The sequence below is a fragment of the Cylas formicarius genome, unplaced genomic scaffold (assembly GCF_029955315.1).
Source record: "Cylas formicarius isolate icCylForm1 unplaced genomic scaffold, icCylForm1.1 PGA_scaffold_9__14_contigs__length_23061073, whole genome shotgun sequence".
Classification (NCBI taxonomy): domain Eukaryota; kingdom Metazoa; phylum Arthropoda; class Insecta; order Coleoptera; family Brentidae; genus Cylas; species Cylas formicarius.
In genome coordinates this window covers 373,347-399,520 of record NW_026844365.1, presented here as the reverse complement: position 1 = coordinate 399,520, position 26,174 = coordinate 373,347, and the positions used below count along the sequence as shown (strand labels likewise).

Sequence of the window (26,174 nt, the reverse complement as noted above, 5' to 3'; positions counted from 1 at the left end):
ACACATAGTCAAAAAATTGCACATTGCACTTTCTTGTGTCACCCGGTATACCGAGGGGAGGTGTGCCGCTTCCTAAAGGTTATTACTCAGGGTGGACAAATCGGAAGATTTCTTTAGGAGATCTCGGATAACGACAATCTCTATCGCAATTTTGATTCTTCTGACGTTTATCCGCTTCAAGGCTTTTGGTTAATACCATGACCACCACCACGGACTTGAAAGTTTCGTGGTCTTTATAGTCCGGTTTTGGTTTCAATGTCGTCGACCGGGCTAAAAAAAAAAATATTTTTCGCGCGTTTTTGAAAATCTAGCACAAAAAAACAATCTCCACAAATATGCGACGGAGTTCACAAAGCAAAGCTCGTAGAGGCGGCGGCGGCGGCGGCGGCGCGCCGGTGGGGGTAAAATGGCGCCCGAAACGACTGAAGGAAGTGACGTTTCCGATCGATAGGCGCGACCAGATGATTGGCCTGAGATAGAGGTGGGCGTGGTCGGGCACGCTTTAATAGCTCTGTTCCGTCGTGCCCGTGATTTCGGATACGTTTTCGGGGAACGCGGGCCTCCGGTTTCTTTGTTCTGCGTGCTCGCATCGCGGACGATCGTACAAATAAGTAAGAACTAAAAGTTCAGATTTTCACGAAATTATATAGTTTTACATTTCGACAAACAATTGATGTTTGAAACATTTGATAAAGACACGGTGTTGTGGAAACAATTGTCATATCAAAACGTACAATTTCGTGAGACTTTTAGTTAGACTCAGAAAGGGGGTTTTACATCGATATCTAATGGTTTATAAAGGTTTGCGTTACTATAAAATTATATTATTTAAACAATAGAAATATCAACAATTAATGCTAAACATTTTTACTTATTATCGATACACGATGTGATACAATCAGGGTTTCCTCTGTTTTCTTGAGATCTCTTATACATTTCAGTGCAAAATTCGAGCCTCTGCTTTTTATGTTCCTCGGTTAAATTTTGCACTGAAAGGAACTTATAAGGGTGAAACGTATGGCATTTTAGCGAACGTTGAATTTTACTACGGGACTTTCCGGATATTTTTTTTTAAGTCAGGTATAGAATATTCAGGATTTTCTCAAAAATATGAAATATAAAAATTAAGAAAGTAGAGCTCAAAGTCATGATGTCAAGAGTGGTAATAGTATATAATTTATATTGAGGTCTTCATCAAAATTTCTTTCTATTGTCCTAGTATTCCGTGTCACACTATTCGGTCGCCAAATTGTTTAATACAAATATCCGGATACATTGTTAACCTTTGCAACATTATGTCCGTTTGAATAATATAACTTTATCAATTAGAGTTTTTCTTCCTTTTTTTCCATTTGAAATATCTTAAGTTATTTAAGTTCTGCTGCAGATCCATAGTATATTGTTAAAACAATTGCAAACATAGATAAGATGGTTGCTATCAAGGCAGACTTGACCATTTTTAAACAATGTGGCTATTGTCGAGAAATCTCAAAAATAGCTAAATGAACTGTCAATAAACTATATGTTTTTGGAATCAGAAAAAAAATGACCTACGATTTAACCTAATAATATATAGGGCACTCCATTAAAAAAAAAATTGCAGTCATTTTGACAGCTTGCGATTGTGGTTTGTTTTTTTTTTGACATTTTCAAAAATCTTCAAACTTTTGTGTTCACACATTTTTTTCTATCTATCGAAATTAACCCCGTAGATTTAAGTTCGTCATTTGGTGAGTAAGTTAAGTATTAATTAAAGTTACAGTATTAATTAGATCTTGAGTTTTTCAAAATGGCTTATGCCCGGGTATTGGAGCAAAAAACTGAAGCTATTATGATTTGCGGTGAATCTAATCGCAATTGATATGAAGCAGAAGAGAAACAAGTTGAGTTTTTCGATACCGACACAAAATATCGCTGAGGAATGTAAAGTCTTTTCAACAACTCTACGTATGTAACTTAGAAGACATCAGTTAGAAGAAATGCGGACAGATAGATGCAGTTTTGTGAAATTGCCTGTGAAACATTTGATTTCAGTGGAAAAGTACACAGACAAAATATAAGATGATATCTATCTGCAAATAATAAATGTTTGGGCGGGCTTGCTGGGTAATCATATTGATGGTCCAATATTTATCGACTACAATCTTACTGGTGAACGTTATCTTGATATATTACGAAATGAAATTAATACCTAATTAATACTTTTCCTAACAGGTGGATTAGAATTGAATGGCCATCTCTATCACCAGACTTAACACCCCTGGACTTTTTTCTTTGGGGATATCTAAAAAGTAAAATTTATGTTACAAAACCAAATTCAAATGATTTCAAAATTGGTATGAGCATAGAACGTGATCTTTAAAAAGAGGTATCACATGACCCCTCTCACCATATAAGAAAAAATACTTAAAATGGCGCCCTGCTGTTACTTTGACATTTTAAGATATTGTTTTTTATGTCAAAAATTAGATATTTTAATTATATACGTGAATGTCAAAACATAAAATGACTGGAATTGTTCTTAAATAATATTCATTCAAATTAATATTCATGTTCACCAAATCCGCTCAGAGTGTGTTTTATGTCATGTATCGTTAGTTAGTGAGCTTAAATCAAAACTTACATCTGGTAACTAAAAAAAATTACTGGTAAATATGAGAGCAATCACATTTATCAACAAACCTTCCACCTCACACGTAAAAATTAGAATACGCTAACTTATATTGATGATAATGATAAATAATTTTTAGGTTTTAAGGTAGATCGCCCGCATCTCAGGGAGAATTGTTAGGCAGGCTTTTGTGGGGACGGCAAAGTAAAAGCAGAAAAAAGTTAAAAATAAGTACAGAGTCGAACAGAATTTCATTAAAAGTGACGCCAAAAGCTCGCACTTCATTGTAGTAAATATATCTATAAATAACAAGATTGCTTTCGAAAAATCGTGCAGTACGTTGTAATACCAAATAACGTCATCGCGTCTGAATTGAGAGAGAGAAATGGTGATTTTCATTTGGATTTTTTCAAATATCTCTAACAGCGTATGGTCCCGGATCTCCCGCATTTCCCAGTTTACAAATTTTCCCGATTGGGTTAACAGTTTTCGAGAAAATATTTTTTTCTGGAAGCCAAAATATCCCGAAAAAAAAATCAAAAAATTTAAAAAATATTTCGCGGGATTCGTTTAAGTCCTACTTCAACAGTTGAAATATGGGTGTGGACTTCTACATTACACCTGTTAATTTTTCAACCTAGTCCGGAATATCGGGAACGCCCTGTACAATAATTGGAAGCCTTAAAAATACAAAAGATTTTACTGTATATGCGCGTCATATCGTCAAGCAAAAGAAACCTACATCCGAAGCACAGTCTTTCAGTTACAGCCATTTTTCAGTTTTTTTTTTTTTAATTTGCGGCACATCCTGTACATTTTCGACAAATTTTTGGAAATAGGATTTCATGAAGAATTTTTTCGGTAGAGTAAACCGTATTCGAGAAATGATTCTTTTCTTGGACCCTTGCAAACGCGGTTTTCAATTTTTAAAAAACCTAAATACTTGCCGACCCCCCAGGACCCCCAATTTCAACAAGTTCTGTCAGGGAACCAAGCTTCATATGTGTGCCATAAATAAAGTCGCTGACGTCAACTTTCGAATGTCCAAAAAACAGTCGAAAACCAAAAAAAAATGGCCGCCAATATGCAATCTCCGCCATTTTCAAATATCTTACGCACCTAGTCAACTGTAAAAAAGGAGCAAAACTTGAGCCGCCTAGTTGAAACGGCTCGAGAGTTATTGACCTACTTACCTACCGTTACCAAGATATGGAAAAAATTCGATTTCATCGATTTTTTGAAAGTTACAAGATGGTTTTTGGTTTATTTTATATATAATTTATATTTTCCTACAAAAAGGAGCAACACATTAAATTTGAGGCGCCTTTCGTTTGTTTTTCCAAAATATGTAATGGCAATCTCTAAACCATGGCACTGGAGAAAAAATATTAGGCTATTACTAAGAAACCAAAAAATGGCTGACAGCGCTTAAAAGATGAGTAGAAAATTCTACAAAAAAGTGGGTAGAACATAACTTACGAAATTATTATAAAAAACTTTTTTTTTTCAAATAAAAATCCAACTCCATTTTACAAAAAAAAAAATTACAAAGGAAACAACATATTTTAATTTTAAAAAACTGGCTCTTATTAAAAAAAATCGATTCCAGTGGCGGGTCGCGAGTCGTGTCCGGATAAATTATGAAACTTCTTCTAAACAACTTTTAATTTTCCTCCGGCTGACGCTATAATTGATCCCCGTCAAAGTTTTAATTGATGGTGGATTATTCGCTGCCGGTCGACTACCGCAATGAATTTTTCACGTCCGTCAGACGGAAGATTGGCTGGTCGCTTAAAAAAAACGACGCCCTAACTCCCCCCACCCCCCTTCGTGATCAGTCGCGAATTAAATATTTTAATTGCGGCGAAGAATACACTCGCAATCGTAGGCTTTGGAAATATTTTTTAAAACCCTTTAAATACAAATTTAAATTAGGTATGCTGCTACGTAATTTTTATATTACCATATTTATATTTCTTTCTTGAATAGGTGCGTTTAAATAAATAAATAAATAAATAAATATATATATATATATATATATATATATATATATATATATATATATATATATATATATATATATATATATATATATATATATATATATATATATATATATATATATATATATATATATATATATATATATATATATATATATATATATATATATATTTATTTATTTATTTATTTATTTATTTAAACGCACCTATTCAAGAAAGAAATATAAATATGGTAATATAAAAATTACGTAGCAGCATACCTAATTTAAATTTAAATTTAAAAATGTGATGACACTATATTCCCGGATATCGTTGAACTCCGACTGGAATCCTGCATCCGACTGGAATCCTGCAGACGTTTCGCCCAAATCTCACTTGGCATCTTCAATGCTCGCGCTCCGAAAACACTTCGAACACTTCGATATTTTCTTCCAGGAAATAACATTGTAATGTAATGTAATGTTATATTGCTTTTTTGGAAATTTGTCATTTAATAATATCCCCATTCTTATCCACAATAATATAAATCGTAACTATTCTATACTATATGTCAAGAGCCATTATTAGTGTAATTTTTTTTAAATACACCAGTGGCGGGCATACGTCATTCTACCTCTCTATTTTGGCAGACGTTGATGGTAAGGCAATTATTCTTATTTTTTTCAATACTCGGTTTTCTCTTAAAAAAATAAAAACCCCTTCTCTGCAACTCTGAGTTGAATTTTTGAAACCTTAATAATGATTTCTCATCATTGTAGTAGAGTTTGTCGGTAAGAATTATTAATTCTATTGTCAAAGCCGTTATTTGACAGTTGTTTGAGATCAATTATTAAATTCAGTTCGTCATGTCTTATTAATTTGCCAGAAATTGAAGAAGCAGTTTTAAATTCTAAAGATAAAAGTCCTGAACTAAGTACTAGAAAGAATGAAAATAATTTCGTCTCACTTTCAATAACTTATCTGGTCATCTGGTTTCAAAAAAGTTGTTATTAATTATTAATAATAGGTAGCGTTTTTTTTTAATAAGAATATTTTATTATTTATCCTGTTGTTAGGATGTTATGCTATTTCATTAAAACTGTTAAAATAAAAGAAGAGCCTTCGAATATTTAATGAAAAAATAATTAATCAATAGCTTTGTGTTTATGTGGATCAATATAAAATCTTGCCCGAAACCCAGCCGGGTTTTAGGAAAAACCATGGATGTTCTGCTGAGCTAGCCAATGCAAGCGATGGCATTTTAAGAGCCGCAGATGACGGAAAAATTACCCTTCTGGCACTCGTAGACTATACCAAAGCATTCGATACATTAAACCATCAAATTCTGCTTGCAATTCTTCATTATGTTGGTCCGAGCAAGCGGTATTTGTTTTTAAATCCTTTTTGGCTGATCGTACGCACCTCCATGGAAAATAAATTTTCCATGGAGGTGACTGTTGTCAGCGGCGTTCCGCTGTCATGTGCCGAGATCTAAATAAATTACAATCATTTTCACTGAAACACTCACTATTCTTAAATCCTAAGAAATGGAACGTTGGGGGCACTACTCTACCTATAAAAAATAACGTAAAAAACCTTGAGATTTGAGAGTCATGTCTCTCAAGAAAAATAAAAATTACATTGCGCGAGTCTCTTGTGCTTCCTGTGTTCAATCACGGTGATATTTTATGTAGAAACTGTTTAACAGCTTTGCACAAACAAAGAATACAGACAGTGCAGAATTCGTGTTTGCGACTAATACACGGTATTAGACGTCGAGATAGAATATCACATAAACTACATGGTTGAACATGGAGAGCAGAAGAAAACTACATGAAGCCTGTTTTTATCACAAAGTTCTATACTACAAAAGTCCTCAATATCTGTACAGAAGGACTGTGTTCAGATCTCATGTTCATAATTTAAATATTAGATTTAGAGGTGCCATAACTGCTCCTCTACATAAAACAACACTATTTGAGAGTGGTTTTTCCTTTAATACAGCTAAAATGTATAATAGTCCTCCTAATAACTTCAAAGCCCTGACTCCAAGTAGATTTAAATTTTATGCTTTCAGATATTTTTACGAAAAGTAAAGTTTTGAAAAAAAAAAGCACAGTCTATCTCTAACAAATGTGAGCAAAATAGTAACATTAGTAAGTGTGAGAAGAATTTTTTTTTCCTATTATTGTGCTATCGCTGTCTCCATACAAACAAGAGTTATTGTTTCTCAATCCGTTGGGTTAAATAGTTCATATATATATATGTAAAAAAGAAGGGTTATTTGTAAAAAGTATGGATGTACAGAAATAAAGACATATATTTAGGACACTAGTTGGTAACTAAAAACTAAATATATTATTTTTCACAAAAAAAGTTCAGTGCAGTGGCGACCTGATTAACCAAACTGTTATCAGTTTATAGACAGTCAGTGACAAGTCACTAATTTCCATGAAAACTAATTTCTTTGCATGCTATCATATTAACGATATTGTTATGAACATGAACAATATTTCAAAAATCCAACTCAGAGTTTCTGTACTTCATGTTCGTACTGCTTGACATTCGATTAGAAAACACCCTATATAGTTACTCTCATTGTTAATAAATATTTTTGGATTTTCCTATTGAACATCAAATATACGTCACTAAATAAATAAAAAACACGATGACGTGAGCCGGCTTGACGGGGGAGAGGGACCCATATGGCGCGTCCCCCGCAAATCGGCATTTCGTCGAAACGTCACGCGAGGAACCTCGGAAAAAAAAGAGCAACCGAGCCCCCTCGCACCCGCTGCCCCTCGCAGGGCCCTTAACGAGATATAATTAATTTCTTGTTTACAAACAAACCCTCGTGTGGCCACCCCACGATACGGGGGATCCGCAGAGCCCGGCAATGAATAAAATATAGCCAGGGGGAGGCGGGGGGCGGCGACCATTCGTCCGGAACGGACCGGGACATATGGCGCCTCCGGACAGATTTCTCGGACCCCTTCGACGAGACGCACCTGTCGATGGGTTTTTGATTTTATGATTTAACGCGAGGGGTGGTCCCGACGTCCACGGGCCGCAACACCCCGTAGAAAAAACGCTGGTCGATCAGCGATTAAGTTCCCGCAAAGTCCGGACGCCCGGAAGCCAGCTCAAACGGGAGGCAGTAATAGTTAAGTAACTACTTAGGCGGAATTGGTAACTGACACTAAATTTCCTTCACTGGTCCCCCGGGCGTCATAAATTGAGGCCGCGCTAGGACCGCTAAAGTTGTTAAATGAATTTATGGTCCACTATACGTCGGACATTGGTCATTATCGAATTTACGGGCGCCATGTTGCGGCTTTATCTCGCCATGTTTTAAGGCCCCGGGAGCTTGGGAGTTGTGCGTTTGTTCCGTATTTGGTAGCTTCTTATTACCTGGAACTGGTAAGGGCCAAACCAAACGTTTCTTACATTACGCCATAATGCAACAACATTCAAAAGATCCTTCACTGCCCAATCTGGGACGGCTATAGGAGATCCTTCCGTTTTTCTCTAAACCAAACCGTGGTGATTTCCACAAAGGTTTTACTATAGACTCGCGCCATAATACGACACCATCCAAAAGAAGCTTCACCTCTGGTGATGCTGAGAAATACCTATACCTAATCCCATGGAAATAATATCTTCTAGATAGGCTGCTGCCATTATATTTGGCATATGTTTTGCAAAGGTCTTTCCATTCTTCACACCACTTGGCGTCCATAATAGGTTCTAAGATGGCCTTGCTTCATAATACAACTCCATCCAAAAAAACCTTCACCTCTTGTGATGCTGAGAGTTACCTGTACCTAATCCCATAGAGAGCAATACCAGTCCAAGTTAACTGCTCAATCTGGATCAGCTAGAGCGAATTTTGATGACATTATTCAGCGTGATTTAGTTTTGCAATGGTCTTTATATTTGCTTGACGCTTTTGGTTCGACTTTGTGCGTTCGTTCTTAATTTTTTTCTTTTACTGGAAAAAGTTAAACCAAACCTTCCCGGTGACCATCGAAGCTTTAACGGTATCCTCGCGCTATAATGCAACACCTTCCGATGATGCTGAGAGTTATCTATATTTAATCCCATGGAGGACAATATCATTACAAATTAACTGCTCAATCTGGATTGGCTAGAGGGGATCTTTCCGTTCTTCTTAGGATTTTTGGTCCAACTTTGTGCATCCGCCTCTTTTTACGGAACTGAAAAGGATTAAACCAAATCTTCATGGTGTTCATAAAAGTTTTTACTGTAACTTCGCGCTATAATACAACACCATCCAAAAAAACCTTCACCTCTGGTCATGCTGAGAGTTATCCCATAATCCCATAATTCGAAGATAACTGCTCAATCTAGATCCATTCTTCTGAAGGCTTTTGGTTCGATTTTGTGCATTTGCTCCTCATTACTCTTTTTTTGGAACTGGAAAGAGTTAAACCAGAGCTCCTTGATGTCCATAATGGCTTCTAAGATGCCATAATACATCCATTGGTAACAATACGACTCCAAGTTAACTACTAACTCTTAGAGCAGATTTTGCTGCTATTATATTCAGCTTGATTCTGCTTTGCAAGTTTTTACTGCAACCAAGTGCTATAATGCAAACTATCCAAAAGAACCTTCACCTCTGGAGAACAATACGATTCGAAGTTAACTGCTAAATCTGGATCGCCGCTGCCATTATATTTAGCATGATTTTGTTTTGCAAATGTGTTTTTTCTTTTTTTTTTTGGAACTGAAAAGGGGGTAACCAGACCTCTTTGATGGTCATAATGTCTTCTAAGATGGCCTTGCGCCATAATACAACACCACGTTGGTGATGTTGAAAGCTACCTAATCTCAGAGGGAGCAATACGACTCCAAGTTAACTGCTTCATCGGTTAGAGCAGATTTTGCTGCCATCATATTCAGCCTGATTTTGTTTTCCAACGGTCTTTCCGTTCTTATTAAGGCTTCTGGTTCGTCTTTTTAAGTACGGTCATTACTCCTCTTATTTTGGCACTGGGAAGGGTTAATCCATACCTCCCCGGTATCCATAGCAGCTTCAAGGGTAGGTTCGCGTCATAATACATTTCCTGAAGCAACCTTCGCTATACCTTATGCCATCAAGTCAAGTACTCTTGGATGTTCAATTGATGCTACAATTAAGTATACCAGTGATTCTCTTGACCTAGATGTTATACAGAACTTGTACATCTGGAATAGAAAATGACTTTCTGGTGGTTCTGAAAATTTTTCTTCTTCTTCTTCTCCTCATCAGTGTTTTAAAGAACCTTGATTCCAAGAGTTGAATACTTAAGGTTAAAGTATCAGTTGCAGCTATCGGAGTAGCACCGGTCAAGATCCAAGTTCCAAATCCAACTTTCACCTAAATGGAGGTGATGGTTTCGAGTCGACAGCGTCGAATGCACACCTCTTAACCGCGTCAGCTCGAGATCGACATCAGAGGCGTCTCTCGGTCTGTCAGGGGCGTAGCGGCCGATATTTGCTTAGTCGAGAAGGGCCTTTAATAATTGAAACCCCCGAAACTGGCAAATATAGTAACGGATGCCTCATGAAACCCGACCACTAACTACTAATCATCTCCTAACAACATATTAATGATAGGCGGTGGGGCCCCGAGCATCGTGGGAACGCCGACAAGTGTCGCCACCTGATTATACGTCGTCGTCGGAACTGCCGTTCCGCGGCCTACTGTTATTATGCCGTGATGCGGATCACGCGACAGTTTTGACAAGAAGGCAGCAGTCGACGCTTCGACTGGCGACCGCAAAACGTTTCGTTTTTTGAATGTTTAAAACGGGTCCCCGTTTGTGGTTCCGGACGTCCGCTTTCGAAGTGAGACGCGCCGTCTCGCAGGAATGATCGAATAATGACAAAGGGTGGGGGTGGGGAACTGTTATTGTTCCGAGCATCCACGACTAATAACTAAATTAATAGATATTAGCAACTGAGAACTCATTTTGCCCGAGTTAGTTAACGATTACCAACTAACAGCTAACAGCAGATTGATTGATGATTACCAACTAAATTACAAATTAAATAAAGAAAATACGACTTGCAACTAAGACATTAATTTGTTAACAACTAAAATATTAATTTATGGACACTGATATAGATGGCCCAATCTGTAAATTCCAATTAACAATTAACAACTCAGAATTTTCTACCAAGTCAAAAAAGTTAATTTAAAAAAGTTAAAATTAAATTTTTTGTTAATGACTTTACCCAATAACAATAGGTAATAATTTCCTTAAAGTTTTATCGTGAAGGGCTCGTCGAAAATCAACCCGATGAAGATTGAGACAGACTATATGTTGCCAAGCAAAACTAAGACACTAATTTGTTGTGACTACTGCAACAGATGACATAGTTTATGAAGAAATGATAGGTAGGAAAATTTTTTAATGGTAAGTCTATAAAAAATTGAACAACTAAATTGTGATTTTCAAATCTGCAACTAAGACACCACTGAGGCAAATAGCACAGTTTGTAAAACTCGTTTACCCATTGACAACTGAGAATTGACAAACGGAAAGAATCTGCATGGAGGGTTTATAAAAAGCCAACAACTAAATTGTGGTATTAATTTTTTGAGACACCGTTCACATGGTCTATGAAAAACAATTAACTAAGAAATGATAAACATTTTCACTGTAGGTTTATAAGAAATTTAACAACAAAATGGTGATTTTAAGACACCACCGATGCAGATGCCAGAGTCCATAAAACTTATTTAATAATTGACAACTAAGAATTGACAACAGGCAAGGATTTCCATTGTGGGTCTGTAAAAAAAGTTAACTAAATTGCGTTTTTGCGATTTACACCTAAAACGTTAATTTGTTAATACTATTCATTGTGGATGAAAAACTTCACCAGAAAACATAGCTGTTTTTGACATGAAGCGCCCCCTACCGACTCGTAAAAGGATTAATATCGTGATATTAACATGCCAGTCGAAACTCCTGTAAATACTATTTAAAACTAAACCATACATATATATATATATATATATATATATATATATATATATATATATATATATATATATATATATATATATATATATATATATATATATATATATATATATATATATATATATATATATATATATATATATATATATATATATATATATATATATATATATATATATATATATATATATATATATAAAACAAAAATAGTATCGAACCTTTACCATAAATTATCGTCCAGTCATAAAGTGTCATCTCTTGGTTATCTCTAATACTGCTTCTGTTATACCTACGTAAGAAAGTATTTTTAAGTTAATTTTTATTTATATCTCAGAGGGGAAAAACCATATTGCCGTTTCCAGTAGTTGCCGTGTTTTTTTTACGCTCTTTCTTCCTAGCTAAAAATATTTATACCATTATATTTGAAATTTTCTAGAAAATCATAAAAATACTATTTAAAACTAAACCAAATTCGTCGAAAGCGAATTAGCCAAAAAAAAGTTATCCGACTTCTTCTAAACCATTATCCTTAATTTGACGATATAGAAAAAAATTTTTCAAACAAAAAAGTTCATTTATCTAAAGTAGATTACGTTAAAACTAATTTTGGTATAGGTATTTTAGAGAAAAGCCATTTTTTCTATTTTACAGTAGAGGTTGCGCCCCCTAGCGGCCATTTTATGAACCTGGGCCCACTTACCTAAATTTCTATTTATTTCTATTCCACGCGGTACAAGATCTTATACTGAATACTCTAAGTGGATCTAATCGACGGAGGTTTTTAGTGACGTAGAAAGATTTTCAGAAAAATATAGTAAAAGGATGCAAGACAGTAGCGCTCAGTAATCGTAGTGAGCGGTGCGAAAGAAGAAAAACAAAGGCACGTTCAACACCCCAGCAATCGTGGCCAGGTTTTCTAAAAATTAGAGCAGTGTGCGTCGCGTGCCCCCCGCAGCCCGCGTCGCGACGCCGCATCGACAAACTCCCTTAAAAAGTAATATAAATCTCGTCGAGATGAAGCAAATTGGACCGCTAACTCGATCTAGTAAGTAATGCATGAATTCTAAGCTATCGCGGCGTCGGCGGCGCCGGGACGCCCCGCGTTCAGGTGGCCCATCAATGATGCAGCGGGTCCTGCTACGACGGCGTCGCCGCGCGTATTTCCGATCGCGCGGATTCGATTTTTTTTTTTTTCGACGGGGGAGACTAAATTTTTTTCAAATGCGAAATCTCCATTAGCGGCCCTTAAAACTTTGCGAACGGCCCGTCCCCTCCCGCGCCTAGTCACTTAACGCGGCCCTAATAACTTAGGATCAAAGAATTATTCCAGGGGAGGGCTCCCCCTTTATGCTCCGGTGTTTATTAGGATTACCTTCTTAATTTATTTGAAGGGGCGGAGAGGAAGAGCGGGCTAATAGGTTTCTCCGTGCGCTTTAATTCGTCGCCGGCACGTAAGATTGTTTTCCTCTCTTTTAAAAAAGTATTCTTCCCTTTTTTGGGCAGCCGGCCCACGCGGATGCTGCGGCGTTCCGCGAGGTACGGTTACCGGACCCCTTGCCTCCGTTTTATATTTAAACGGCCCTTTAATTCGGAAAAAATAGTCAGTGGAGGAATAGTTTCAATTATTCCAAAATAATAATACTTGCGCCGTTTACACCGATTTGATAAAATACAACCCTGCTTAAGAGTTACTTGTGCAAACAGTACAAATATAACTTCGGGGGTAAAATCTGTTCATAGATATGTTCGTATTATTGGTATTGGTATTAAAGGGGGGCGCCCTCGCGGGCGTTCATAGATATATGAAAGTGACTAACTGATACGAATTAAGAATTTAGAATTAGAATTAGAATTTAATTATTTGGGCGTTGCATTTTTTCTTCAAAAATATTCAGTCCAAACCCCGTACGGACGCCACTGGTAAAAATAAAAATAAAGCTTTTGTGTCGAAAACCGCCGGTCAATAAGTAAACCAAATTTGAGAAAAATATCGAAAATGATGTAAAAGTAATAAACGGAAAAATATTTTTTGAAAATTTTAACACCCTGTACCTTGAAAACCGTACATTTTTGGATATATGTTTATATAAAATGTTCGTCTTAAAATCACGCCAGGAATCGTTTCTTAAAGTTTGAACATCCTGTATAGGGTGTATTGGCTTTGAAGTTTTTTTTTAATTTTTTCTTCAAGACAGCTTTTTTTTTAAGTTTGACGACATGGATTGCCTTTCTCTCTAATATCGAACCATTCTGTATTTTAATTTCGAAACATGTCTTGATTAAAAACGGTTTCGCGAGGTCGTCTAGAAGGGTGATAATTTGCTTTTGGTTTATCAAATAAGACCATTTCAAAAAGCAAAATATTATTACGCAGGCTAAACATCCACTTGGTAGACTGTTGACAACTAATTAAATAATATATTTCCTTATTCCCTAAATATAGAAAACAAATTAAAAGAAAAAAATCCGGGTTATTTATTTCATTTTTGGGGGCGGGGCTTACAAAAGCGAAGTGGGGAGGAGCTCACTAAAAGAAACACGAACCATTGCCTCATAGTAATAATAAAGGGTCTTTAATTATTAAAAGGCCGGCACTAATTACAGGGCTCATCCAACATGGCAATTTTAAATTGGACAGGGACTCACGAAGAGATGAAATTATACTATCAAGTGATGAGGACAAGAGTCTGAAGGTCTTGATTTTTGAGGCCGACAACGAAGCAAGTAGGACACGTCGAGTCATCAGCGAAATTTCGTGGTGCTTGGTCCTCGAGGTCCTAAAATTGAAATTGAATTGAAATGATTGAATCACGTTAGTTAATTGATGAAACTAACCTTGAAATACAAAGAAGATGCATAGATACCAGAAATATTTATTCAAGGAATTAAGAAGACGACAAGAAAACTCAGTTTATTTTCAAATTCATATTCTTCTTAGTCGTTTTCTAAAATTGCATATGGGGAACCTATTCATAAATTCCCAAAGTAATGCTCCTGCGAAGAAGCAAATAGGTTTTCTTCTGGCGGAGTTTGGTTAAATACAAAAATGAGAATGTTGCTTTTCAGATTTAAAAGATGCAGTTTTTTGAAATGTGGATTTAAGGAAGAATCCTCAAGATACCTGGGACTGATAATGAAGTCCTGAACAGAATCAGATGCTAGCCACAACTCTTACAATTAAAAAACGCAAAATTTAATACTTTGAGAAATGAAAATAAATATCGCCGTTCAAAGTAAAAGGAGAATCTCCTGGTTGGCAAAGGCATGAGAAGAAGAAGAAAAAAGTTCTAAAAGAGACTTTGGCTTTAGTCTCTTTTCATAGCCCTTCATGAAACCAATTATCCAAAATATTCTGACGCCAAACATGCGGTCTAAATGCTTTGGAGTCACCTACTGGTCTAAAAAAGTAAACCCTCATTATCCTATCTTTAATTGGTCTTCAACTTCTTTAACTTTATTTTCGGGATCCAAGAGAGTAGCTACTGATTATGAGGCAGTGACGAGAGGAAGAAACGTCAAACAGAGCTTGAAGAGCTTGATCTTGATTGCGGCCTCCAAATAACCAAAATTCTCTGGTGAAAGTGTCGAAGACTTTCTAAAATGGACCTTGGGAAACTACTTATTATTTAATTTGTTTCAGATTGCTTGTGGAGATTGCTTGTGGGCCTTTTACGACATGGGAAACTGGAAGAAAAGTTCAAAACGCCGTTAAATAATCAGAAATAGCGAACGAAAAAATTAAAACGTGGCTTACGGAATCCCGACGGAAAAGCTGGCTCGTAGAAATGATAATTGAGTGCTTAAAACAATTGTCATAAAAAGGCAGCGATTGGTATATAAACAGAAACGGCTAGAAGGAAGAGGCAAAGGCCTGTTGAATCCGTATTTGTATTTATTTTCCGAACATCCGGAGTATATTTACAATAAAAACGATCGATAGCCGAGTTCGGTTTGGTTATGGGGGCCGGGAGGGGCGCGGGAATTATCAATAGTTTCCCCTCCGATGCTATAAAAACTCATCAAATTAATAGGCGACAGTAGTGTGGCTGGTTTATTGTGTTTTTATAACAATTCTCGACTTATTATGTTTTTGATTGCGATCGTTCAACTTTTTTTTAAGGCGGAAAGGGAAACGCGGAATGCCGGGCTGGGGGGGGGGGTTGACAAATCCTTCGTTTTGTTGTTATTGATCTTACAGAAATTATCTAAGAAACTGTTGGACACAAACACGCAGGGCTACATTAATAATGAATAAACAAATAACTCGGTCTTAGTTTTTTTAGCAACGAGCAAAAATAGAAACAAATTGGACCAACCGGAGTTTAAAAAATGCAAATAACTAGCGATGCCGTCACCGTCACCTGTGTGACGAAGTGTGACATAAAAAGGTAATATACAAAATTATGTTTGTTTAAATCGGAAGCTCAGTATATTATTATAAAATTAAAAAGATCGTAGTAACGTGACGTCACTAAAGTTGTAGTGTTTAATTTGTAGATTTAATATCATACGCTTATTTAGAAACGAGATATGACAAGAAAGCGTAATATATCAAAGTATTTTTTTTTAATTGGAACCAACGAATATTATAATAAAAATGGAGGTCATAATAACTTCACGCAACCTAAGTGTATGGTTTAATCTTTATATTTAATGTTATATACTTATTTATATACGAAGTGTGGCAAATGAGCATAAAATGTCAAAGATTTATTTTTAAAATTGGAAGCTCCGTACGTTATTACAAAAAAAAGGTAGTCATGACGTCATGCCACCAAAGTTGTCGTGTTTAATGTATATATTTATTGTCACATACTTATTTATGTGAGAATTATGACAAATAAGCATAATATATCAAAGTTTATATTTTTTAAAACTGCAAGCCACATATATTTCTTTTTCTAATTTTGACTATTGTTTCATATCTTGAATATTACTGTTCAAAATTCGATAAAAACTTACCATACTGTTATATACATATAAAAAAATACATTGCAAAAAAATGATATTAATATATAAACACTAATTTATTAATTAATAACGCTAAATGTTGAATATGGCTTCCATTTTTTCCCTGTCTATCTACAGCTTCAATTAACGGTTTAATATTCCATCTACATCGAAAATTGAAAAACAATTTTTATTTTTTAAATTGGCCCACAAAAAAGTATCTAGGGTATCGGCTATCTATTGCGCCCCTGTATATAAGTATATAAATATATACGTAATATTATACTACTACATTAAATTGTGATATCTAAATGTAAAATATAAAATTTGGATGGGAAGTGGGGCTGGGGTAACACTTATAATCGGATCACCCTTGTGCGTGTATGCATACGGAGTGTCCCAACAGTGCGTTGAAGTAGAAAAACAAAATAACCACCCAAAATTATTCTCATGTCTAGAGGATGTCCCGTAAATATGTAATGTTTTTTTTTCTTTAAAAAAAATAGAATAATGAAATTTTAGCCGATATAAGTAATAATAATAATATTTTGACAGTCCAATTTGACAAACAATTAATTCCGTCCAGGTCAAAAAGTAAGACGGCAATTTCAAAGAATCAACTTCTGGAGTTTTTGTTTTCAGTCAAGGCATACCGTTTTTTTAATGAAAAGAATTGTGTATTAGTTTCTTCGTTTTCTTTATTTAAAAAAGGTTTGGTTTAAAAGTGCCCTTCGGGTGTCACTTTTCTATTATGCAATTTTGTTTTCATTTATCACTATTGAATTGCAAAATTTCCTGCATCTTGGGCAATTAGTCTTCAGTCGTTCTCTATTCCCAGTTCACCCTTTTCCCGGCAATATTTGGCGGCGGCGACGGGGGAGGGGGCAACGCGGTGTCGTTACACTATCGTGTTGACAAAAATAATAGAAATAGTGCCGTCAATCGAAAAAGGGGGAGAGACAGAGACGGTCGAGGACTCCGTGGGAAACGCACCAAAAGCCGGGAAATATGAGTAATTGGAAATCGATGCGCTGTGATGATAAAAGGGCCAACTTGTTGGTGGGGCCACGTAACGGGACTTACGCAATTCACGGACCCCCTCCACCCCCGCCCAGGGACTCCCGGTCGGGATTTTCAATAAATAATACAGAGTGTACTTTAATAATGCGAGGGTATGTGGATTTTTTTTATTTCGCCCATATTTTTTATTTATATACAGGTCGAGTCCACGATCGAGTAATAAAACTTCATTGCATCTTTTGGGCACAAAGTTGATAAGCCGCTGACGAAATTCTACTGCTATTGCTAACCCATTCTGCTTTAATTATTTTTCTATTGAATATAACGGGTGACACAAAGAAAGTGGGAACACTCTATAACTTTTAAACGGCTTGAGATAGCGATTTGTAACTTGGCAGGGTTAATATACGCTGAATGTCCTTCAAGTTTTTGGCAATATGTAGTCAATGGCTGCACTTCCGGTTTGCGCGGGAACGACAGTAACTTTTGAATTTTAAATAGCACAACCTATACTTTTTTGCATTTTTAGACATTCTAGGTTGGTTTTTTTCGTTTTTTTTAAATTTTGAAAATTTTGTCTAGGAGGCTGTGACCATCATAAATACTATTGACCTGGTCACCTGATCATGTAAAAAAGAGTAAATGAAACTTTTACAACTTTTACAAGTGAGCAGTTGCAAGATATGAGATATGGTGATAGATTAGGATTTGCCTACAACAGGAAACAACAAGCAATAAAGGGTAAGGAAGAGCACCAACAGGAAGAAGAAGATGAGGAAGTTGATCTGGGAGCACCACCAAAAATTCTACAAGCCCTATATTCAGTTAAGCTGCCAGAGAAATTTTTTATGTATGATGGGGAAAATGCCCCTCTCATTGACACACTAAAAAAATTCAAAAGAAAATGACCGATTATTTGAAACATTAAATGTAGTTAGTTCTCAAATATTTATATAAAATGTTCCTAAGTCAATGTTAAAATATGTATATAAAATAATTAAATATTAAGGAACACATATACGTATTGTTATTTTTCAAGTGTTCATATAGAGTTTCGACTGTATATTCTACTAATGGCAGTCCATTATATTAATTAAGGTCTTCATGAGTTCCAACTACAATAACAGCGTCATTCATGTCCTCAGAATATAGACTAATAATGGTCCAACATCTCTCTGTATTTCTATTTCTTGTGATGTCACGTCTCTGAGGTCTATCCTTTTTTTATATTAACGTTAAAAAACAAGCTCATTTTTATAAAACAAAATATTACTTAGGTGGCTTTGCTTCTATTTATCATCAAGTCGGCATGATTGAAAATTCTGACAGTTTGTACATTTTTATCTGATTATCGATTTTGTCGTATTATCGATTTGGATTGTCATGGAAAACAATAACCAATTTACAAATTAAGAAAAAGCTGGTATGTTTCTGATATATGGGGAATGCAGAAAAACTCTCTACAGGTCTGCACATTCTTTCTTTAGAAAGCTGGAATTGAAAATGAAAAATCCACAAAATAATCGACATGACAATTTTATTGTAAGTGAAGTAATAAAAATCAATGTCGTGGGATACGTCAACGTAAATCCAGCTGCGTCGCTAAGAGAAGCGGCATTAGAATTAGACATCTCAAGAGAATCTGTGAGGAGAATTTTTAAAAAACATGGCTATCAGTCTTTTAAGTATAACATTCATCGACATCTTTATGAAGCTGACTTTGCAACAAGACTTCCATATTGTAATTGGCTGTTAGATAAGCCTGACGAGAATAATAACTTCGTTAACTTGATTTTGTTCACAATAGATACTGGCCTTTAAATAATCAAAGAATTATTCATCCCGGACAGTTTCAAGAACGATTAAGAATCAATGTTTGGGCAGGAGTGATAGGAAGGCTAATTATTGGAGATGTTTTTTTTCATGGTCCCTTAACTGGTGATGTGACGTAGGTTCAAGCTTCGTAGAACCTCAATTAATTGCTTTTTGGTATAATCTTCGTGAAAATAAATGTCGTTATTATACATGTAGTTTTGGATTGTTGCTTTTGTGTCACACGCTATTAGGAAGAATGTTTGGAACTAGTTGGTTTTTAAACCAACTTTCAAATAAATCAGCGGTGGTGTCTTCATGGTAATCCAGGGAAGAATCGTTAATATTTTTCGCAGACCGAGAAAGTCCATTTTCTTTTACCTCTTTTTGATGGGGCTTTTGTTTTTAACCTTTTCAGTTGAGTCAACCCAACCATTTTCTGGGGTATCATAAGTGTCGAACTAGGTTTGTCATTTAGTCTATACTAACCCTTAAAAATTCGTCATCCGGTACAATATTCTATTTATGTGATATTAGTTATATAGATCTGTAATAGAAAACTCTTTGGCTGTTCTAGAAGAAAGTTTTGGATCATCAACCTGTTCATATTTCTACATTAAGGGCATGTGCCACTCTGGAGATGGTAAAATGATGCTCAGCATGAACATATTCGTGTTTGTCCATAACCTCCTTTATCCAGTGAATTGACCCTACACCATAACAAGGAAAAGAAGCTCCAGTTTTGATGGTGTGTTTTCATAATAGTTCCTGGTTAGATGTTCTTCTAACCTATTACATTTATTTTTGTTTCATCGCTCCATAGAATATTACGCCATTTCATTTAAAACGACCTTGAGCAATGTGTAATGTTATTTGAACATAATAGAGGGCCTTTTCTTGCTTCTCCTTGAAGTTATTTCTAACCCCAGTTCAGTTTCAATAGCCGTAGATGACAGTCTGTCCTCATAATAGGTTGATTTCTTCTTGCTCGGCGGTTTTCACGTATCGGTTGCCCTTTTAAAGCATTTTGCATCTTCTTGTTAGAATGACAGTGTACAGCGGATTCCACAACTAGTTTTGGCATGAATTATTTGGAAAAAAAATATCACTTTATTTCTGCTACGCCACTAATTCTTTTCGAATAATTTATTTGTAACACATCCTGACACACTGAGGCGTCATTTGTCTTAGTCATTTAAAGGGCCGTTCTGTTTCGAGTAAATTCATTTTGAAATTGTCTTAAATGGACCAAAATAATAACGATAAAATTTTTAGTATGACCCCCCCCCCCCGCCCCCCATGAAATATTAAAACGCACGGGCGTCGTTTCAGATTTGTGGATATTAATTTTTCACAAAAGTGGGCGATATATTTGATAAAATCCATATTTTATTCAGCGCCGGGTAATTTGTCAATAATATCCCAATTTTCCGCGGTCCTTACCGCCATGAATATTAATTTTTCGGTTTCATGCGCTCCACTCGTTTATTTATTTACCGGTTCGGTCCCCATGCGTTTCTCGTAAACCGAACTGGGTTGACGAAGAGGACTTTACAAAAGAAAAGGTTCAATATTAAAATTCAATCAAAATGTTTTAAACAACATCTTGCATTATTGCATTTCCGATGTATAATTTACCAACACCACAAAATGCTTTTTAAAATGCACAAGAAATCACGTTTTAGTAAATCTAGAACTTAACTAATCAAATATAGCAGTTTAAGTACGCTTAAAAATAGTTTGATATTGATTCGTTTATAAATTATTAGTTCAGTGGCATCGATTTTCTTTTTTTCTATATTTAACGTATTGCGTATTTGTTTTAAACGGAATTCAAATCAAATTAATACTGGCTTATTACAAAACGGCGTTTTTCTGTTCTCTTATGATAATTAGATGATCACATTAATCAAACTTGAACTTTTGTATTTTAAGGCCGGTCGTTTGTCACTCCTAAAAGATTCCTTTAACATTTTAGTTTGCATTCTCAGTGTCTCCACTTTTACCATTTTTTTTTACCCATTGCATTAATAATACACATGCCCGAAACGAAGAAATGGGATTTTTTAGTCTAAGGATACAATTTATAATGATGGCCTCTTTGTTTTAATTCTATAACATGTTTAAATTGTTATTTTAAACATTTAAAACAATTTTCGTGATGCTTATTTTATTATCTGTTAATTATATTGTAAACAATATTTTTGTTTTAATAAGAATAAGTAATAAAAATTATCATGCACATGTTAATTTCAGGAGGACATAAATACAAGAAAAGGGAGAGACAAATAACATTAAAAAGGAAATATTTATTGGAAGCCAGGATTACAAAGCTAAATTTAAATTGTTCCAATTTTCGTGTTTTTGCAATTTAATTAAAAGCAGTTCCCAATATTGGTTTGTTTTCCAAAAACCCTCTGAATTAATCTCCAACTTCACACTTAAGCCGCATAACCATTATACGTCTTGAGAGCTGATAGTGCAAGGCTTGTGTGTGAAAAAGTTCTATTAATTCTACGCAGTAGTTTTTGGTTGGTGCCCTTTTAAATATGGAGAGCAATAAGCAGCATTTTCGTCATATTTTACTTTTTTACTTCAGAAAAGGTAAAAATGCTGTCCAAGCGAGAAAAAAATTGACGGATGTGTATGGAGAAGGCGTGTTAACAGTACGCCAGTGCCAGAACTGGTTTGCAAAATTTCGATCCGGCAATTTTGATGTCGAAGATGCACCACGGTCTGGAAGGCCGGTCGAAGCTGACAAAGATGCGATAAAGGCATTAGTTGATGCAAATCGGCGAATAACCACACGAGAGATCGGTAAGAGATTAAATTTGTCGAATTCGACTGTTTATGGCCATTTGAAAGGCACGGGCTTAACCTCGAAGCTCGATGTGTGGGTGCGCCATGTCCTTACGGAGAGAAATTTGTGTCGTCGCGTTGACGTGTGTGATTCGCTCCTCAAACGTCAAGAAAATGATCCATTTTTGAAGCGGATTATTACTGGGGACGAAAAATGGGTTGAATAGAACAATGTTAAACGCAAGAGGTCATGGAGCAGAAAAGATGAACCTGCTCAAAGCGTGTCAAAAGCCAACATTCACCAAAACAAGGTGATGCTCTCCGTTTGGTGGGATGTCAAAGGAATCGTTTTTTTTGAGCTTTTGCCGGACAATACAACGATTAATTCAGAAGTCTATTGTCATCAACTGGATAAATTGAATGATTCACTTAAAGAGAAGAGGCCCGAATTAATCAACAGGAAGGGTGTAGTGTTCCACCAGGATAATGCGAGACCCCACACAAGTTTGGTCACTCGCCAAAAACTTTTACAGCTTGAATGGGACGTACTGCAACATCCACCATATTCTCCAGATCTGGCGCCTTCCGACTACTATTTGTTCCGGTCCCTGCAAAATTTTTTGGATGGCAAAACCTTTACCTCAAATGAAGATGTCAAAAACCACCTGAACCAGTTTTTTGCCAGCAAGGATCAAAACTTTTATGAGAGGGGAATTATGTTACTGCCAGAAAGATGGCAAAAGGTGTTGGACCAGAATGGCCAATATATAATTTAATAAAATATTTATTCATTATACGAAAACTGTCTTTCATGTTCCCCAAAAAAAACGAAATGACTTTCCGAACAACCCAATAATTTCTGAGGGCCTATTCAACACTGCAAAAATCCAATATGGTGACCATAAGAAAAATAATGTTGATAACCGTTACCGTGATCCTAACGGTGACAGTCGAATTTGAAACAGTACACGGAGGTATGCAGAGTTTTTCAAAAACAAAGTTCTGCTAATATCTATCCTAATTTTTATATCTTGATAAAAAAAAATGTCCATAAAATTTCATTTAAGTTTCTCCGATGCAGAAATAATTATGTAAAAAAATAATAAAAATAATATATCTAATATATGAAACCACACCCTCAAACTAACGCAATTTTTCTGTTCACCCCGTATAAACAACTGATAAATATCGAATAAAACTATGACAGAGCGGTTGGCGGATCGTAGCGTTTTACAGATGAACTGATAATTAGAATTGACAATTTATGGCGGACGGTTAATATCGCAATTGCAGTAATAGTAAAGGATATCCATTTTAAATGAACTGTCGATTGTTGAATGCCTAGGTTTTCTGGGTTTTATATTTGATTCAAATTACATCGGATTATTTGTTTTGCTTAATTAATATTTCTTATGATTCTATACACAGAAAGTATCAAATTCACAATGTGTAATGTATCGGGCAGTCATTTGTATTTCGCCGCTCATCTATAGCTCTAACCATAGGTTTTAGTTTTAGTTTTGGTGTCACGAAAAAATTAATACAATTTTTTTCCGTGGCTCTATTCTCAATTATTTTTGCACTTGAAAAGTTTCGTTTTTATGCATTTAAGTTCCACATTCTTATTGCATTTTTATTTTTATATTCAATAACACTGAGATATTGAAATATCAAAGTCCTGCGGCTTTAAGTTTAATGGTTTAGATTTTAAAGGCGTTCGAATTTTTCAAAATTGGTCAGAATGTCATTTTTCTAGTGTCAATAGCTCATAAAAAATTGAAATTAAGTCATTAAATGATATACCAAAACGGGCAAATTGGAGTTGACTTTAAGATAACCGAATAAAATTAGTAGCGACGGCCCTATATCTTTTATATCTTATACTTTTTTATTTTTTATGCTTTTCTTAAAAAATGGCACGAATTTACTTTTGAAATATAATTTCAGGAAAGAATAACCTTGCTAAACAGTTGAACTAACTATCATCAATAAACAAACTCATAAAAATTATATTTAAAATGTTCAGTACTTAAGCGTCATAAATCCGTTTAAATCTATAAACCAGAAAGAGATAAATTATTATTACACTGTATAGACTGAAACCTATGGTCCAAATAGGGACTTATAAGAAAGGAAGCTGCATTAATTTAGATACCCGGAGTGTATGACTTATCGAATAAAATGCATTTGAATAATCTAACAGATAAAGGATATCAATAGTACGCACTCACATTCATAGGGGCAACACAAACACAACAAGTTTTTGGTACAACCTGTTAGCAAATTTCGGCAATTAAATACAATATTGATTGATTAAAATAATGATTATATGAGAAAACTATCAACTTCGATCTAGCAGGATACGACCTTTGCGAGACCTTTAAGCATTAAGTATATTTGACATTTACCAAATGGAAAAAATAATTAATCAGAAATTTAACTTTTCAGTGTTGTGCAGACCAAGGCTTTAACACCTGCTTTTAATACTTAATAACTATACTTCCAAATATTCTTGTTGACTTCTTAACCCGAAACATTCGATTCATCGCCAACTGTAGCAACAGGAATCCAAAACATAATATGATTTTTTAACGATTTTTTTTCGCTTAATTTAAGCGCTACAACGCTTACCGACGGATTTGGCATGCACCTCCTGGGCATGGGCTCGGGGCTCCTGTACGTGGGGGAGTATCGGCCCGCGAAGCAGGCCCCCGACGAGGTTATGGGCCCGTGGAGCCCCGTGGGGCCCTTCGCCCCCATCATTTTGTCCGGCGAGTACATCAGATCTGGGTCTAGTCCCCCCACTCCGTTAAACCAAGAACCCCGACACTGAACACTGACGGATACCACCGACTGTCATTCCGAATAGCTGTTTCGAAACTGTATAGTACCGCTGCGGGATAAGGAGCTGTACAAGCAACAGTGTGTGTGTGTGTGTGAGTGAGCGTTTCGCGGCTATGCAAATTTCCACCCTCAGTGCGGCCGGACGAGCGTCGTCGAACTGAAGTCTGCCATTGGGGGTGAACGTCGCGTTTGGGGGGTCGCGGCGCGCGACGCCTGCGTGCTCGAGCGTCCCGACGCCCGCCCATGTACAGCCGCATTTCGCCTCTCTTCTCCCGACACACAAATTAGTGGCATTTTGATGGTGTATGGATTTTTGAATGGGTATTCGATCGGGAACATACGGCGCACGAAACCCACCGCGTATAGGGGGCCTAGCAATTCGAAAACACGTCGGTTTTCCTTCTTACGTCTCAGTCTATATCAGAAAGTACGTACCAGACGTACTTGGTGATTGCTTGAACAATAAATACTTTTGTTTTAAACTTAAAAGTCACCTTACGTTTTGAACACATCTCGTATCGTCACCGCCGACCTAGTTGAAGTTCATCAGTTTTGAAGTCACCACAAATCATCGAACTTCTTGATTTTCCCAAAGCAGTAGTCCAAGATTTTCGTAGCAGTCTTTCATTTGCACAGAGTGAGCAACGGCGTGCAAAAAAAAACAACGTTAAGGCTTCATTTACGCAACTAAAGGCCTCCAGTCCTCAGAATTGCAGTCTGTGCCAAGTATTAAAAATATCGGTGCAATAACCAAGTAATCCATTTTGATCAAAATATCCTATAAAATTTGTGATAGTAAATTTTTGTTTTGCAGTCTACATGTCATTAAGTTCTGATTGTGAAAATAAATGTGGCAATGTTTTGACTACATGTTTCGGAATTCCAAAAATTATATTGGTTGTTCGGAAAGTCATTTCGTTTTTTTTGGGGAACATGAAAGACAGTTTTCGTATAATGAATAAATATTTTATTAAATTGTATATTGGCCATTCTGGTCCAACACCTTTTGCCATCTTTCTGGCAGTAACATAATTCCCCTCTCATAAAAGTTTTGGTCCTTGCTGGCAAAAAACTGGTTCAGGTGGTTTTTGACATCTTCGTTTGAGGTAACGGTTGTGCCAGCCAAAAAATTTTGCAGGGACCGCAACAAATAGTAGT

The 26,174-nt window shown here is 35.9% G+C and overlaps 1 protein-coding gene across 2 annotated transcripts in view; it reads right to left on the bottom strand.

Moving 5' to 3' along the window:
- The window catches only part of LOC132707559 (inhibitory POU protein), a 50,414-nt gene extending 25,252 nt beyond the window's left edge, over positions 1–25,162 (bottom strand). For both annotated transcript variants that reach the window (XM_060679459.1, XM_060679460.1), the window contains exon 1: positions 24,804–25,162. In XM_060679459.1, the coding sequence (XP_060535442.1) occupies positions 24,804–24,953 (150 nt within the window). In that variant the 5' untranslated portion in view covers positions 24,954–25,162. The remainder of the gene's footprint in view (positions 1–24,803) is intronic.
- Positions 25,163–26,174: the final 1,012 nt, after the last annotated feature.